Below are 17,478 nucleotides of genomic sequence, written 5' to 3'. Positions count from 1 at the left end.
GCACAATATTAACAACTGGAAGCCAGCTGATGAGGCTAGATCATTTCCTGTATTACATGTACATCAACCACAAAGTGCAGATAAGATTGTGCAAAGGATTTGCACCTCTAGAAAGAGGCAATTCATATTAAATGTACCATAGTATAAAATGTAATACAAGCTTAATAAATTCTGCTTCAACCACAAGAGGGAGCTCACTGCTCACTTACCTGCTCATCCCACCCCTCATAATAGAGGGCATCAGTCATGTCACTAGTTTTATATTCTGCCTGTGTGATTTTCCAGCCTCACAAATGACCATAATGGCCAGTGCAGCAGTGGCCAATGGTACATGAAGTTACATGGTAAGGGTTTTACTACATTATATACATGTCTGTCTCGATAAAATCACAATTTTCCTTACTATCAGGACCATTGAATTGATCTGAAACACTTTTTCAATAAAATATAAAAGTATAAGCCTGAATGTACATATAATGTCATCATCTGGTGAGAATATCAATACACTTTGGATTCATGAGTCCCTTCTTTTCCTTGACATAATAAACCAAAGGATGGTACAACACTGTTACAGAGTAATAGCTTTATCTTTAAAAAAAACCCCACATAAATACAGATAACAGCTGTTGTCCAGTGAACACATTTTACAGTTTTTACAGAATGTTAATCTCAGAGAGTACAGATGGTCGATAGTTTTATCAGGTCACAGAAGACCAATTATCATGTACCAGCGTACGACATGATTACTCTGAATATCTGCATTTTCACACAGAAAACACCAGCACCTTGTCTCTTGTCTTTCATACCATGTCATGATTTCACTCTCAGTCTGTGATGTGGCTGGGTCTCTGAGACCAGCCCGACCTTCATGATGTCTTTTCCTGCAGAATCGTCCGCACCAGAACTGGATCAGCTCGGCCTTTGGTTTCTTTCTGAACCAGTCCCATCAGCTTGTTCAGAACCTTCTTGTTCCCATTTCTGATGGCTTGAACCTATGAAGAGAGACAGCAATAATAAAATAAAATAAAAAAAACATCTTAAACATGCAATAATAATAGATATACTGCCTATGAGATCTTGCATTTGAGCTCTCACCTCATCAGGATGTGAATCCACTACGTTCTGGCAGATGCTGTGTAGCTGTGCAGTGTCACTAACAAGTCCCAAGTCCTGCTCGTGGATGATCTGGGGGGCCGTCTTGCCTGATGACCTCCACATCTCCTGGAACACCTGAGAGCAGGAAGGCACCAAAGAGAACGCAGGTGAGAACAGGAACACAAATGAGCTCTAGCTGTTGTGTCTGTATTGAATGACAAATAGAAGGGGATGATTGCATGGTCGGTGCAGATGACTGGCCTGCTTGGCAACCGAAGAGGAGATGTGTCCCATTTCCTGGAGATCCAGCAGTTCGGCGAGGGCGGGAGGAGAGACTGGGCTGAAATCAGATGAAGGCATAATTTAATTACAATTTAATAGATGGACCAAAGAATTAGAGATATAAACAAGGAGGGAGAGAGATTGAGAAAGAGTGAGAGTGTCAGACTGAAAGGACGAAAGAGTCTATCAACATTTGTGATTTGACTGTAATGTGTTTCCAGTGTCTGCTTGTTTATTCCCCAGGCTAGCAGACAAACAGGTTAGAGTGCACAGTAAACCAGATAATCCATCTTCTCCAAACATGGCCTTGACTCTGGAAAAACAGATAAAAAATATCCATCCTTACAGGCACGCCTCGGTTTGGCCGAGTGTTTATATGTCAAATAGAGAACCCTCATTATATTTATGTTTTCAAATCCTTCACATTCTTTAACATGACATTAATGTAGACCTGGTGAAATATTTCACAAATCTGTCATCGTCCTGTCGCCATCCTGCCACAAATCTGCTACTGGACCCGCAGTGAGTTTCCCCACACAGGCAGCCGCCAGCCACTTTTCTGAGGAGAAAAATCTTGGAAGAGTGACTCGTCTCAGCTGGTGGAAGCATCCGGACGAGCTTTTAATGACATGTCTGGAGTTATATCTCTCTGGCTGTCGGACCATTATGTCTCCCCAGTTTCTTATTTCATTTATCCTATTCAGAGGCTTGGAGTCAACAGGGTCAAACTAGTTTTGGACAGACTCACAGTACAGACAAAGCACAACTTTTTACTTGATACCCAAATTTCCAGTAATCTCCTTCTCCATTAACTCTAAATTAGAACTGCAACCAATCAAATAATAATTTCAGTAATTTTTCATGCTAAAATGCCCCAATGTGCTGGTTTAAGCTTCTAAAATGTGGTGAGTTAATGTTTTTCTTTGTCATGCATGATAGTAAACTGGTTTTGGACTGATAAAAAAAGACATGCACAATTTCTTTATTTATGTTTGTTGAGCCTTTGGGGTTGAGCTCACAGTACAATCCCTGTCAATTATTTATCGTATATTTTGGTGTTTTCTGCCTGTGCAAATAATTTTAAAATAAAAATCAAGAAAAGAATCTGCAGAGTAATCGATAATGGAAAAAAAAATTTAGTTGCAGGTATTTATCAGCCTTAATGAAAATGTTTCTTTAAGTATGTATGAGTCTGAGGTTCTCTTCCATGCCTGCAGCTTTTGACAGTCCTGCTGGCTGCTCTTTGTTTGTCTTTAACTCTCCTCCTTTCAACTAAAGCAAATGCAACATTATGCATAAATAAACACCAGCTACTTAGAGGTTCACTCGTACACAAACACTTTCCAACAGTCTGGTAGATAAAGTAAAACTCACAGCAGTTGCGCTGACATCAGTCCATTACTTGCTTTGGTTCATACTTCATCTAATGACTCACCATGTTTCATTTTAAGGAAGTATCATAAAACTATATTACTAAGATATTGACTCAGCAGGCTGAAATGAAGTTTCAACTCTTGTAATCTTGCGACTGACCCTCAATCACAGCTTCACAACTATAACTCAAACGCATCCCACCACTCTCATTTTTCCTTTAGCTGCAATCTCAATTAAACTGTAATTTTAAAGAAAATTGCCAAAATGAAATGAATGTCTTTTTTCTGACATAAACAGAAACAGTGGGAGACTACTGGTGTTATTTTCTCATCACCAGTGGTTAAATGGGCAGTATTGTGTGTGTATTTAATCACAACTGTGAAAGGAACCATGGAAACTTCTTTTTTGCCAGTAAATATTGAAAAAGACTTCATTCAATTTTTGGAGTGTTTTGGAACATTTACATAACCCAAAATGTTCCAGCTCATAGCCCTTTAGCAGCGAGAGAGATCAAAATAACATCTTCCCCCAAAAAGGTAATGATGTCACAAATGTAATTGGATTTGTCAAAACAGGCTTTCTCTCTGAAGGGCTGTCAGGACTGTCAAAGGAGCTCTTATGAACTGGATAATGGTATATGGCATGTGATGGTCTAATCAGTATTTGTGAACATTGAGAAGCTAATAATCCTCGTTATCAATCACACTAGAGTATGGCGTGGAAATGTTTCACAAAGAATGAGAGACAAAGGAATAATGCTATCTAACTAAGGATTATGTGTTGTCATTGTCAGCCCAGACACTGCAGCCTGGCTATAAAAATATTCTGCACACTATATAGCACAGAATAAAAAATCTATATTTTCCTGGCAAAATGCTCATTAATCCAGTGCAAATCATCTTGGGGAATTGAGAGGAAACAGTTCAATAAGTTGGATTTCAGTGCTATGTCATACTGGGCCAAGAACAACTGAGAGTTAGTGTATGTTAATGTGTGTCAATGAAGTCCTGAAATTAAACCCCATTTTTACTGAAGTGAGTTTCTTGTCATGATTCTTGTTAATTTATATATTTGCTTCCACTTAATTCAGAAGATAGCTACTTATTGCATTTCTTTGCTTAGTGAATTAAGTATCTTTAGGATACTGAGTCTGATTTTATTCAATATGATAATGCATATAGAAATGTCAGAATATTTAACGTCATTAAAACAGACCTCAGTCAGATGTACACTAATCTGGGTGTTGACTTTTGATGACCTTATAAAGACATCCATGCAAAATCTTTATACCGTCTCAAAAACACCTTTAAACTCTGCCCCTCTCTCTAACACTGTCAAGATGCAGAGAAACTTGTCAAAGCCTTTATCTCCTCAAGACTGGACTGCTGCAATACGCTCTTCACAGGGATTCCTGGCAGGAGTGTCTAGAAGCTCTGGTGCATTCAGAGCAGCTCTGCCAGGGTCCTGATGAGAGTTGCGAAAACATCAACATACAACATCAATTCTGTTTTCATCGCATTGGCTCCCTGTCTCCTTCAGGGTTGACTACAAAGTCCTGCTACTCACATACAAATCCATCAGCAGACATGAGCCTCCCTACCTACAGGAACTGATTATTACCACAAACCTCCACCTGCACCTTCAGATCTGCCAGCTGCTTGCTCCTCCGGGCCTCCAGTACTTAGCTCTGCACCATGGGGGATCAAGCCTTCTGCTCTGCTGCACCACGCTTGTGGAACAGCTTTCCTAACCATCTGAGAGCGACACAGACCCCAGACTCTTTTATAAAAGGCCTAAGTATCTTTCTATTCAGGAATACTCTTTCATCTTAACTTTTATTATTATTTAGTTTTGTCTTCTCTAATACTGTAGCACTTTGAATTTCATTATGAATGAAAAGTGTGGTACAAATTAAATGTAATATTACTAATATTATTTATTAGATGCAGAGCATTGCATTAGCTCAGGCACAACACTATAGATGCACTTGTATTAGCTAATTGGCATCAGCTGCTTCATTCATGCTTCACAATCACTGACTCGTTTATCAACTACTTGACTACCAGCTGACTAATTACATCCAGTCTTATTCATACAGGTGTAATGGATTATAACTTGACACTTCTCACTATTTCTCTAATATTTCCCGTAACCACCGTAACCTCCTCCTTTTGTGCTACGTTTTCAAATTGTTGATTAAACCAAGATTTATTGTTCAGGTGTGTGTGTGTTTTTTTTAAAAGGGGGATTAGCTCTACCTTCAGAGTCTTTGTTGTTGCTGCAATTCTTTGAGACAGCCCTCAAAGAGCACTGTTTTTTCTTCCAAAGCTAAATGAATAACCATCTGCTATAAATGGTCAACTGCTCCATGCAAGATATGGAGCTAATATGCCTGATATCAAATATACTGAATCACTTTTAGGTACCAATTTAACTTACTTGACCTAGAATTTTAATTGATTTAAACCCCTGAAGCAGTGGCTTGTGACACGCCTTAAAATAAAGTCCTACAGACACAGACTGTACCTGGAGAGAGATGAATAGTTTAACCAAGGCTGATTCATTTAATTAATTATCAGAGGAGGCCTGTGGCTAAAAACTATTCAGTATTTCACAAGAAAAAAGCAAATGTTTGAGACAAAAACTGTCTCATTGCCCATGGACTCTCAAGTTAAAAGCAGCTACATTAAAAACCAAAACCACTGAATAAAACTGAGTTGTGTCTGTATTTGTCGGTGTCTCACCTCTGGCTTGCACTCATATCTTGTTGTTTGAGGTGACCCAACAGATCATTTGTCACCCAGCCAATCACCTTCCGTGGCTCTTTCTTGGTTGCCTTCAACACTGCCTCAAAGTACTCCACAAGCCCATCCTCATTCTGCAACAAAACAGCAAGAAAACACTTTCATTATTTCACATGTGCATTATCTAATTTGGATGAAATCAGCCCAGCAGAGTGCTGGATTCAAGTAGAACAGCGGTCGAGCCGACTCTGCTGGGACTTGATCAGATGGCAATTAAAAGAAAGATGCACAAAACAGATTCAGTAACTTCTTTCTCCCCAATTGCTCTCGCCTACTTATGAACTCACCACCAGAGTGAAGCTGTGTTCGGGCAGGATGCCGTACGTCTGCACCAGCCTGTCTCGTTTGACACTGGGTAGCTCTGGCAACCCTTCCCTTATCTTCTGCACCACCACCGCCTGGCACGCATCAGTGCCAGTGGGCAGCGACGCGTTATCCTCGTACACAATCAGAGGGGGCAGGTTGGGCTCCGGCATAAACCTGAAGGGAGGACAGGTGGTAAAAAAAAGGGATGGGAGGGAGACAGAGAATTACTTATCAGCAGTACAGATAAGCTCAGAGAAGAGGAGGTTGGCTTTTGTTGAGCTGCTAATAGTCCTCGACACTCACTTGTCACATTTCACTTACTCCTCTAATCATTTGACACCATCATCTGTCATTCACACACTAAGGTGCTTGAGAACTGTCTGTTTATTTCTTTCCATTTAGCTGCCACTCAAAGGCTCTCATCAGCTTTCAGTCTCCACTGAGGACAAGATCACCTTCTGATATTGTAACTGTCAATAAACATAAGCTGTCAGGAGCTGCTATAACTGTCGATAAACACAAGCTGTATATGGAGAAAGTCAACAAACTCACACTCACCTGTAGTCCTGAAGACCCTCTTTGTCCCTCATAGGAACAGTTTCCCTAGAAGACAAGATGAAAACATTATAAATTAAGATGATTAATGTTCTTTTGGAAAAATATATATATATTTTAAAGATTGTGGGGGGATTTTTGCCTTTAATTGTTGGTACATGATTGAGAGGCAGATAGGAAATGTGGGAACAGAGAGGAAATGACATGCCGCAAAGATGCATATCCAATTTTGAACCAGTGATGTTAAAGTTATGTCATATACATCTTAGCCCACAGGCCACCATGATCAATATAATCCTGATTTATAAACACATGCTTTTAAAAACTGAAAAACAGAAACTAAGAGAAAATTAATGAAAGGAAGTGTCTTTCACCACTATCTAATACCTTTTAGAGCTAAAAGAAAATAGTTGAATAATGAATCAAAAGATCCTTGTTTTCTATGATAGGAAACTGAACATATTTGGGTTTTGGAATGTTTATCGGGCAAAACAAGATTTTTAATACCTTGTGCTAAAATTGAAAATTGTAAAGAGATATCAATGTTGGTCTGTCAATCAATCAATCAATTACAGACAGATGTCTATGTTATGTATGATTCTATGCAGAAATTCATGATTCCCAGAGTATGAACATTAACAACTTTGTTAATCCTCCGACTTTTCTTCTGGTGGCATCATGAGTTTATTACAGAAAAAAAAAAGAAACTAAAGACATTCCCATCAACCTCAGCTATACTTTGTCTTTAATGCTAATTAACAAATGTTGGCATGCTAACACGCCATGATACCATGATGGTGAACAATGGTAAACTTTATATTTACAAAACAACAGCAAATTTAGTTTTGAAATTATGAGCATGTTAGCATGCTGATGTTAGCATTTAGCTCAAAGCACTGCTGTGAGCTAGCATGCCACTAGCCCCATTTTCTGATATTTTATAGATTACGAATATAGCATTTATTGTATTCTGAACTTTATTGTCTTTGTATTGATTGTATGAGTTGTACCAGTGTTTTATCTGTCTTGTCTACCTGCCCAGTGACTGCACATGAAAATGAGCCAGTAGCTAAATACATCTTCTTATGTCAGATGGATGCCTTTTTGTACATGGTCCCTACAAAAAGATGCAATAAACTAAACTAAATCAAATGAGAATAATTGGCAACTTAATTGATAATAATAAAAAATATTTGCAGCCCTGTTACCTGGTAACCTCAGACATACTGTGTATTAGAGCTTACAAAGAAATAAATAAGAATGGGAACAGTGAGAACACATGCTAAATGATGCCTTCCAATCAGTCTGGCTCTCTGCAAACCAATGTAGTCAGATCTGTAGCCACTTTCACAGTTACAAGAAGAAAGATCCAATCACAGGCCATCAAACACACTATTTAACACGCTTCACCATGTACCCCGGACATACAAGGCCTCATGGGAAGGAGGCAGAGCACCAGAAGATGATCAAGGCCTCAGCTGTGTGGGAGCTGGCTCATTGTGTGAGCTCATAAGCCTGTGAGTAGCACATAGCTCACAGATAACACAGGACGACAGCAGCATCCAAATGGCTCTATTCATCATCATTATCATGAAGGTTCCTCCTCAGCAAAGCTTGGGACTAATGAACCGGGCAGAGATCCGGGTGTTGTAGTGGCTAAGCTTGGCATTATGCAGCACGGCTCTCTCATCCTCTTACCCTGATTTTGAATCATACGCCCGGGTCTCATTTAGCACTTTTCCTCCTCGCTGCAGGACATCGATCTGTCTCTGGATCTCATAGTCTGGTGATGTAAAGGGAGAACATGAGCACAAACACAGACACTTTATCCAATAAAACCAGTACATGCAAATATAATTTTGTGTTAAATGCCAAACATCTGCTCTGAAACACTGGCAATCCACAGGTCTCCTACTGCTGCCACATTATAACTGTGATAAATGATGTTTTTCTCCGTGACTTTTAAATACCAGTTCCACAGCAGAGTAAATGTGATACAGCTTTATTGATAAATAATTCAAGCCCGGCTCCACAGTATGTCGAATCTGCATGTAAAATGTTGAAATTTCTGGCGGTTGCTCTTTGTCACCTTTTTAAGTGAGGCTCAATCAGCAGTCGGTGAAGTTTGAGCTGACAGAAAATCTATGCTTTTTTAAGTGAGCAGCTGCCAGAAGCCAATCCACCATCACACACAGCTTTCGCACAGCTAATTGCTTGTGAATGGTTGTCAGTCCCTATGCATCACAAGTTACTGTCAATACTAACCACAGTTCCTGTTTCTTCATTAATCTAGCCATCTTATTATTTCAACAACTACAAAAAATCTATTCTCTTTTACATGTGGAGGCAATTTTAAGTTTATGTTAGATAAATAACTGCAGTAGTGTGTGTGCACATTCTTTGTGTATGCAGGTGTCTCTTACCTTTGACTAACAAAGACTAACTTTATAGCACTCTCACAATTACATACACATACTGTAAGTCATTCTTTCAGGGTGATGCAGCGTGCAAATGTTAAGTCACAAAAAGGTCTTTAATTTTAGATTGTGTATATGTGAGCAATCATGCAGCCAGTTAAGACCCATTCGTTTGAAACACACCCCACTAACTCCTTAAATGCCTGTCTCACTCTATAGCCATATTGCAATCTTTCCTTAAACCAATAAATTTACTTACCTATAGCCCTGGCCAAAAATCGGACACTGTTGATGTTCTTCACCTCTGTCCTGGTGCCGAGTGGCTCATCTGGTCTGTGCACGGAAACATTGGCGTCTACCCTCAGCTGGCCCTCTGAGTAGAAAGAGTGAAAAGATGCACGCTGGGAGTGAGATAAGTTCAGGTTAGGCGATCAGGAGAGAGAGGAAGGCAGAGAGACAGAGACAGAGAGTGATTTCCGTACCAGACATGTTGCCTTGACAGGTGCCCAGGGCTTGCAGGATAAGCTGAAGCTCTCTGACAGCTGCTGCAGCCTCCTCTCCACAGCTCATGTCTGGCTCCATCACCAGCTCCATTAGACCTACACCTGACGAATGAGAAGACAGCTGTGTTTTACATCTCTGAGGTATCAATCCCACCGAGCTCTGCGACAAATTTGTCTCTCGTTTTGTTAAAAACTATGTCATTTTTCTTGTTATTCAGGAAGTTTCTAAATCTCAACTAATTCCATGTGAAGACCAAAACAAACAGTGTTAGTATATCTTTTAATACCTTTTCTGACTTCCCTACTCTCTGTGTGGCTTTCAGCTCCACAACCATTTGATCAAATTTAAAGTAAGAAACAGTTTCATGTTTCAAAAAAGAAAAGCAAATTCTTGAACTAATTGGGGATCGTATGTTTTACAATATGGAGTAAATATCGAATTTGTCGGAGACTTTTCAGGCTTTGGATGAACAGACATCACTTGTTAGTAGGATTAAATCATTGTTGGTTTTCATTCTTTTGATGGGATTTATTGACAGTAAGAAAAATATAGAATTTAACCAAACTCATGCTGACTATTGTTACCTGCTCTGTTGAGGTCTATGAGTGTCTGGCTGCGGAGATCATCATGGAGACTCTTGCCACTGTCCTGCTCCAGCTGAATCTGTTTGATGTGGACCTTTTTTCTCATCACCTGGTTCCTCTTTTTCCCTCCAAGCAGGCTGTAAGTCAGGATGCCATCTACTGCAATGGGCCTCCGTTGTTGGGTGATCTGGTATCCAGCCTGATATGAAAAATTGACTACTATAAGAGTCTAAACTTTAGGAGGTGATCTAGTGAATAGGAGGACCCAAAACCACAAACACCACACATTACTCTACTTAAATGTCCCTAAGGAAGAAATGAAACAGTTACAGTGCACCAAGCAGTTAAAAGACTGGATCTTTGTCTCTATAATGAGTGACCAAGGAGGACAGTAACAGCAGTTAAGCTGTCTTTTAATTAAGATATACAGTTATAATAGTTCTATCCATTTCATGTCCTTTAAACTCTCAGTTAAAGATGACATCTTGTTGCAATAGTAGGTATAGACATCTTTTTCTGTCTAACAGATATTCCCTTTGTTTTTATATTGTGGACTGATCCCTCCTTTGATTGTGTGTATGAAATAAATCAAATATGTAAGTGATAATGTAATATGTTTGAACATCATTTTTTGGTCACATTGGGGCACCAAAAGCAAGCTATTATTATCACCTTTCAAAGTTGATGTGGCAAAGAGTTGCCATCTACACATCTAGCAGACACTTTAAGTAACAAGAGGACAGGCTGGAAAATCTAAAAATATTCTGATGGACACTGAAACACCTGAAAGAAACTGTCCAGAATTCTCCATGGATTTGTCATCGCCAATGACGCATTTCACATGAAATGGTCTGCACTTACAGTACAGTATAAAGCACTTCCCTAATGACCATGGCGCTTTACATCCACACAAACAGTCATACACAAATAGAAGCAGAGCTGTCGTGCAAAGGCATCCACCAGAAGCAACTTCGAGTTCAGCGTCTTACTCAAGAACACTGTAAAAATAGACAGAAGGAGCAAGAATCAAACCGCAAATGACAATATACCCTACCCCCTGATCCACAGCTGTGCCTGAGAAGTAGTTATGTGATCTGTTGTTGATGTAGAAATATTAATTTAAGTGAAACCCCACTATTTCAGTGGAAAAACTGTAATAAGGATGCTGCAGTCAGTGTCATGGGTTTATGCAAAGTTGATGCAGGCCGCATCAATTAAGCGTTGACTTGATTGGTTGGGCTTCATTATAATGCAGGGGGAGTGCTGCCATTTCACTCAAGGTTTCTTCTCACAAAAGCATAAGAATAAATATTTCATATGCTCCTGTATTCCTGAGGAATCCGCTACCCCAAGTATTAATTCCCTGCGTCACTATGGCAACCACATCACAGGAACTAAACATTAATCATACTTATGCTAAGAGAGCGAGGGCGTGGGAGAAGAGATCGGGGGGCTGTTAGTCACTGGCATTCTGTACAATGTGTCTGATGGACATAATCAATCACCTGCACACCTCCACCTTTAAAAATGAGTCGAGGCAAAACAGACTACTGGGAGTCTTTCTTTTCCAATTTCTGTTCCTCGTGGCGGATTCAATCTTTAAATCTGCTGGATTTTGTAAATACTGTTGCAGCTTATCAGAAATCCCCTGTTTCTTACTTAATCTTTTCATGCCATTGTAAATGTTGTCCCTGCTGGCTGAAGCACGAACACACCACCCTGTACTTCAGGGAGTGTCTGTGTGAGTGGAAAAATCATTTGCATTTCCTGCATAATGAATCAACTACTACAGTCTATATAATGAAGGATGAGTCATGTTTGTTGTTTATAAGATCCAGGTGGCCACATTAACCTTTTCCAATTACGGTATGACAGCAGACTGAGCCTTTTTCACCCATTTCATATCCATCGTTACAGATCCATGCCTGCACACATACTGTACGTACAGGATCAGACACACATACACACACACTACAAACTCATTTCCGTGTTGTGAGCCGCTGAGTCATTTTCTGACTCATTTCAAAGTCACTAAACAAACCAGACCCAGTCAGTCGCCTCACTCCTTACGCCTGCACACTGATGTTCTCCTCAGCTACCCACGGAGGTCATAAAGACATTCGTTACTCTCATTAAACAGATGTCAGAGATTCAATAGCCAGGCCATGTCTGTTTATTTGGAATCTTAATATCTCAAGGAAATTGTAATTATTTGTTTTCTCAGGCAGATTAGCGTGGAGCTGCTGGGCCATGTTATTAAATGGCTGTTAAAAACTTTATATATGTGTTTTGCCTGCCATTTCAATTCAAAGAAGCAATGCTGGTTGGACAGCAGCATTAATCATTTAATGAGCAACTGTGGTGTTTTACAAAATGCAATCAGGGATTTCTAGTGGAACATATCAATAATGTACAATGCAATTTACAAATGTATTTTTCAAGGGCAGAATAATTTCTCCTTCGTTTGCTGCAACTGGTTTTGGTTGTATAAGAGTTGATTACAGTCAAACTTTAGGCTGAATATAAAAATATCTCATCATCTGTACAATTATAGCCACACTGACTTCATCTTATCAAGCTGTTTCACACAACACTGGGGAAGGTCGTTCTTTGTGAGCAGCTGATGAGAGTAATGCAAATCAAATGACTGTAAACAAGGCAACAGCGGGAATGGTGCGCCGTGTGTACAGTCAATCTTAAACCTCAAATAAAAGGTTCAGGCGGCTCAACCTGCTGGTATGAGTTGTTTGGGAAATCTTACAGAAAAATAAAAACTATAAGTCGGGTATTATAATCCTTGCTGTGTGTGTGTGTGTGTGTCAGTTACTGAAAATGAATCCAAAAGGAGGTGATGCAATGTTCGGGAAACACATACGAGAGGAACCCAACATTAATCCTGACACTTCTGGAGGGGATTTTTTTGCTGGAATTTCAAGATACATGGAGTTTCTGGGGAGATTATGTATCTCTACTCTGCTGATTAAAATAAATACTGCTGCCACATTGTGATAACCACTAAATCTATGAAATATTAAATGGGGGGGAACTATCAAGATCCATAGAAAACTGTTAGGCAGCATCAAGCGTTATCAGCCACATTTTCATAATAGAGTTGCTTTAGTGAAGAAATTAGTGTATAAACCAATCAGAAATATCTAAGAAAGAGATTTTTTTCAGTGTAATACAGTAAGAAAAACAGTACAGTTAAATTAGCACAAAAGGGTGAGGGTACTTCATGCCACTACTTTTTGCAGTTTCAGTGACCAAACGAGAAGGAAGTCTGTCCCTTAATTTCTTCAGTCCATAATTATCATTCTCGTTACCTTGCCTTTAGCTTTGTAAGCGCCAGAAAAATATTTAAAATTCAGATTCTCTGTGACCCCTTTCCCATTTTCTAGACTTACTAGAAGAAGTCTCTGCAGGGCAAGTCACCATGACATTTTGTCCTTTCCATCTGAGATTTAAAATGTTACTCTGAGGGGTAATGAAACCTTGCTATACATGCGCTCCATTACAGAGAGCAAAGTGAATATCACTTGCGAACGACTATTAAATCAAAATATCAAGGTTAAAGAGGTTTTTTAATACCTTTACCACTACTTTACCAGACTGGTATTCAGATCATGTGGACAGTTCAGTAAGAGTTTTAAGAGCAATTTAAAGGTGCGCTAATCAATATTTTATAGTAGCAATGGGTTGAAAAGCTGTGAGTAATGTGAAAAGAGTTGCTCCAGTGATGAATTAGTGGAGAATTATCACTACACTCTACTGTGCCCCTCAGCTCTTCCAAGCATTTTAGCGTCTTTTAGATCACTGTTTTGGTATGGGCATGAGGCGGAGTCATGGGCAGAAGTATGGGCGGGGCCAACAGCAGAGCGGGGAGGTTGCGATTTTGTTGTGAGGGCTGGATCTCGAGGACATTGGTCAATCAACCTGTCAATCACGACGTAGCCCCCAATGCATACCCTGCTATATCGTCAAATATAAAATCAGGGAGGCCAAAATTTCACAAATGAACATCATATTGCATTGAAAAAGGCTTTAAACTAGCGATTGAGACCATAAACACATTTTGAAAACGTTTACTGAGGTTAGAAATCAAATGAGAAATTGGTGAATTCTCCATTGACTTGTATAGAACACAAAACGGCCGCCCCCTGGTGGCCTTTTGATAGAATGCAGCTCTAAGTTACTTCCACGTTGGCCTCATTCTCATTCTCACTGCTCTCATCAACGCCATTTCCAGCCATAGCAGGCAAGTTAGTAAAGCATTTAGTGAGTACAGAGCCAAATATTACCCTCAAATGTTGAGTAAATATTGGTCTTACATTCACCAAGTTGTTAGAAACGCAACTTTGAAAAAAAGCTAACGTTTCTCTATATCTGCTGGATGTGTAAATAGCCAACTGTTTGCGATGTACTCAAACGCAATTTACATTCAAGGATGAGATAGCAACCATTACATTAACAGATACCTAAGAAGAAAACTGTAACATAATGAAGTTCATTATAGGTAACCGCTGAAAATAGGAGTCATCTTAATGACCATAAAAAATAGTTAAGTTTTCAATTAACTATTTTATTTTCATATTTCCTAATTAGTTCAGACGATTCATGATCAAACTAAGAGCTACACACATCATTATGTGTAATATATCTCAACCAGGATTACTCAGTTTAAATAAAAATACCTTTAGTTTTTATGACTCCAATAATGATTCAAATTATGTGAATATAAGAGCTGTCCCCAAATTATCAGCGAAGGCACTGAAAGGGAAATGACCTGTAGAAAATGTAAGGCTAGAAGAGCAGTGAATGAAATGAGCTAGTAAGTGAGGAAACACAGTCCATTTTCTTTAACAGCTTTCTGTGTCATCGTCTGTACGTTCGGCAAACAGCATTTCTGCTGCTTCAGCACGACTTGCTCACTATGTCATTTAGAGCTCATGGCCGGAAGAGTTCACTGGGAGTGCTCTGACGGAGAGGCTGCAGGCAGATGAGGACAGCTTATATCAATGCAAAGGCAATGATGCAGCATGATGTAAAGGACAATGGCAGCTCTACAGTGCTGTTTGTCAGATAAGACACCTCTACTAAGACCAAATCTATTGCTATACCATCTATTAAATCCTATATGCTGCAAAGAACTACTACAGTTGAGGACAGGGAGTGGAAAAACTCACAGGGAGATCGGCATAGAAGTAGTGTTTCCTGTCAAAAAGTGACTTCTTGTTTATGGTGCAGTTGAGGGCGAGTCCTGTCATCACTGCTGCCTCCACGCATCGTCTGTTGAGGACCTGGGGAATCACAGGGGACATTACCCAATGACCTGACAAGAAAAGGAATAAAAAACAACAAGGTACTGTGCAATGACTGGGGACCCCACCACTTACAGGTAATGTGCCAGGTAAGGACGCATCAAAGAATGACACCAGAGAGTTTGGGGGTGCTGAGAAACGAACCGAAGAGCCGGAGAACAGCTTGGTGTTGGAGTGAATCTGAGAGTGGATTTCTAAACCAACCACTCCGACCAGCTGCTCAGGAGCGCTGAGGCACAGAGGAAGGAGACATGAGACAGACATAACCTAATGAAACAAAACTTCTCCAATATATGTAAACCTAGGAAACAAAATCAGACAGAAATTGAGCGATATACAATTTCATACTACACGCTGCAGTAACTTTAAGCAGGTTTATGTAAATGTGTTCATGCTGGAAAAGTGACAGAAATAAGTATACAAAAAAACCCAAAAAGCTATCTGTTTTTTTAAGGTGCTGTTGTTGTAAGATGGTGCTCACAGCTGCAAAATATTAAATATAAATATGAAATAAATATGAGACACCTCCAGTAAAAAAAACAACAGTATTAAATATTTAGAAAGGTTGCATATTGTATAATTTTCTTTTAAGTATAAAATATTAAAGTATACTGTTTCCTTGCACATTAACTGCAAAAATAGTATATTGTAAAGATTTGCATACAGTAGCTGGGGTTCGGGCTTACAGTGTTTTGCCTTTACATGGTTAGGTGTTGCAGAGATGACTGGTTTGGATTTGTACTAAATTCAGAACCAGGTTAAAGGTTTTTACACATGAACAGTTTATTCATCATGGAGATGGAGAGTACTATTTAGCACATGAAAGCAGTTATATAATGTCCTCTATGGCTCTGGATGGAGTTGTGTAAAGGATGCATAGATAGCCTGAGTGATGTAATTCTATTAGTAGTAAATAGTAATTCAATGATGTCACACATTTATAACAGGAACCAGTGTTTTTGTTGCATTACACTTTATTGTTTTGGCAAAAGCTTTCGTCCATAATAACTTATTACTAATTACTAATTTTCCCCCCACACATTAGAGCTATTTTTTTGGGAGGTTGAATGTCTTGCTCAAGGACACTTGGCCAGATGGACAAATCGGTGTTGAACTATCAACCCTGATGACGTCTACTGGACAACCTGACCTTTATTTGAACTATGGGAAATGTAGGTTTAGGGCTGGGTATCGTTTAAAAAATGACGATACTAGTACCAATTCAAGTACCTTAAAAGTGATACTGTTGCCAATTGAGTACTTTATTTGATACCCACCATGTGAATAGAAGCATTAAATTGCATAAAATGCCACAACTCCTCCAGATTGTAGCTGCTGTGGCAGTGGGTCAATGACCTGACTGTGAGCAGGACCATACAAAATAGTTATATTTTCTAACTATGGGTGCAAAAAGGATCAATCAAATCAATCAAAAATTACATTTTGGTCGATACCTTGAAAGGTATTGAGTACTGATACCCAGCCCTACATAGGATCCAGCGGTTTTTTGGAGATTGGCTCATAATACATATAAAAACAGAATATCTCAGCTTCTACTGCTTTACTCCTTTTTTCCCAATCTATGTCTTGTAAATCTCCAAAATGTATTAAAATGTTGTAATAAATTGCTGGCGTGTCCCTTTAAACGAGACACAGATTAATGCTTCAACCATCATCCTCGCACAGTGTTGCAGTGGGTAACCATGGCAACAATACTCAGTTCAAGTTGATGGTCAGTGTGGGTCGACCTGACAACCTTTTTTTTAATAATTTAATGACAGCTGCTTATTTTTTCTCCAGTAAGTTACCGAGTAGCCACAGACTAGTTAAAGTCCTAAGTATCTCTTAATATGCAAAGAAAGATATTAGATTTTACCCCATCCACCTCGTCTACTGCCTTTGAGTGTGACACCTCGCTGTTTATTACCCCCTACAGGTTAGTAAGGCAGGTTAATGGCGATATAACACACAAACTACCTCCACCTTAGCGGCTTCACATACCTTTTTGCTCTCGGCTGCGCTTGACTGTAATGTCGACAGCTTCGTGTGATTAATCTCCTGACCACACACGAAAGCTTTGGATGCATTATGTGTTTCTTCATGTTATTTAGCAGCTCACTTGCGACCACAGAGGAGGCAGCCATGTTGTGTCCGGAGAGACGCAAATGATCACAGGAATTGTAGTTTTTAAGCGACGTTTAACGCGTTTTCTGTTAAAAACTACAATACCCACAGTGTT

General features: G+C 39.4%; 1 protein-coding gene across 1 annotated transcript; it reads right to left on the bottom strand.

Annotated features, from left to right (window-relative positions):
- Positions 1–598: 598 nt before the first annotated feature.
- gatb (glutamyl-tRNA(Gln) amidotransferase, subunit B) lies at positions 599–17,383 on the bottom strand. Its single transcript, XM_053332606.1, has 13 exons — positions 17,241–17,383; positions 15,315–15,468; positions 15,105–15,218; positions 9,922–10,120; positions 9,316–9,438; positions 9,093–9,206; positions 8,115–8,199; positions 6,420–6,464; positions 5,843–6,035; positions 5,496–5,629; positions 1,357–1,435; positions 1,096–1,230; positions 599–992 (listed from the first exon to the last, which is right to left on the bottom strand). The coding sequence occupies exons 1-13, from the start codon at positions 17,381–17,383 to the stop codon at positions 867–869; spliced, it is 1,644 nt and encodes a 547-aa protein (XP_053188581.1). The 3' UTR covers positions 599–866.
- Between the last annotated feature and the right edge of the window lie 95 nt (positions 17,384–17,478).

The sequence above is a fragment of the Scomber japonicus genome, chromosome 2, assembly GCF_027409825.1.
Source record: "Scomber japonicus isolate fScoJap1 chromosome 2, fScoJap1.pri, whole genome shotgun sequence".
NCBI lineage: Eukaryota > Metazoa > Chordata > Actinopteri > Scombriformes > Scombridae > Scomber > Scomber japonicus.
Note: the sequence above shows the minus strand (reverse complement) of the source record. Positions and strands in the feature narration are given on the sequence as shown.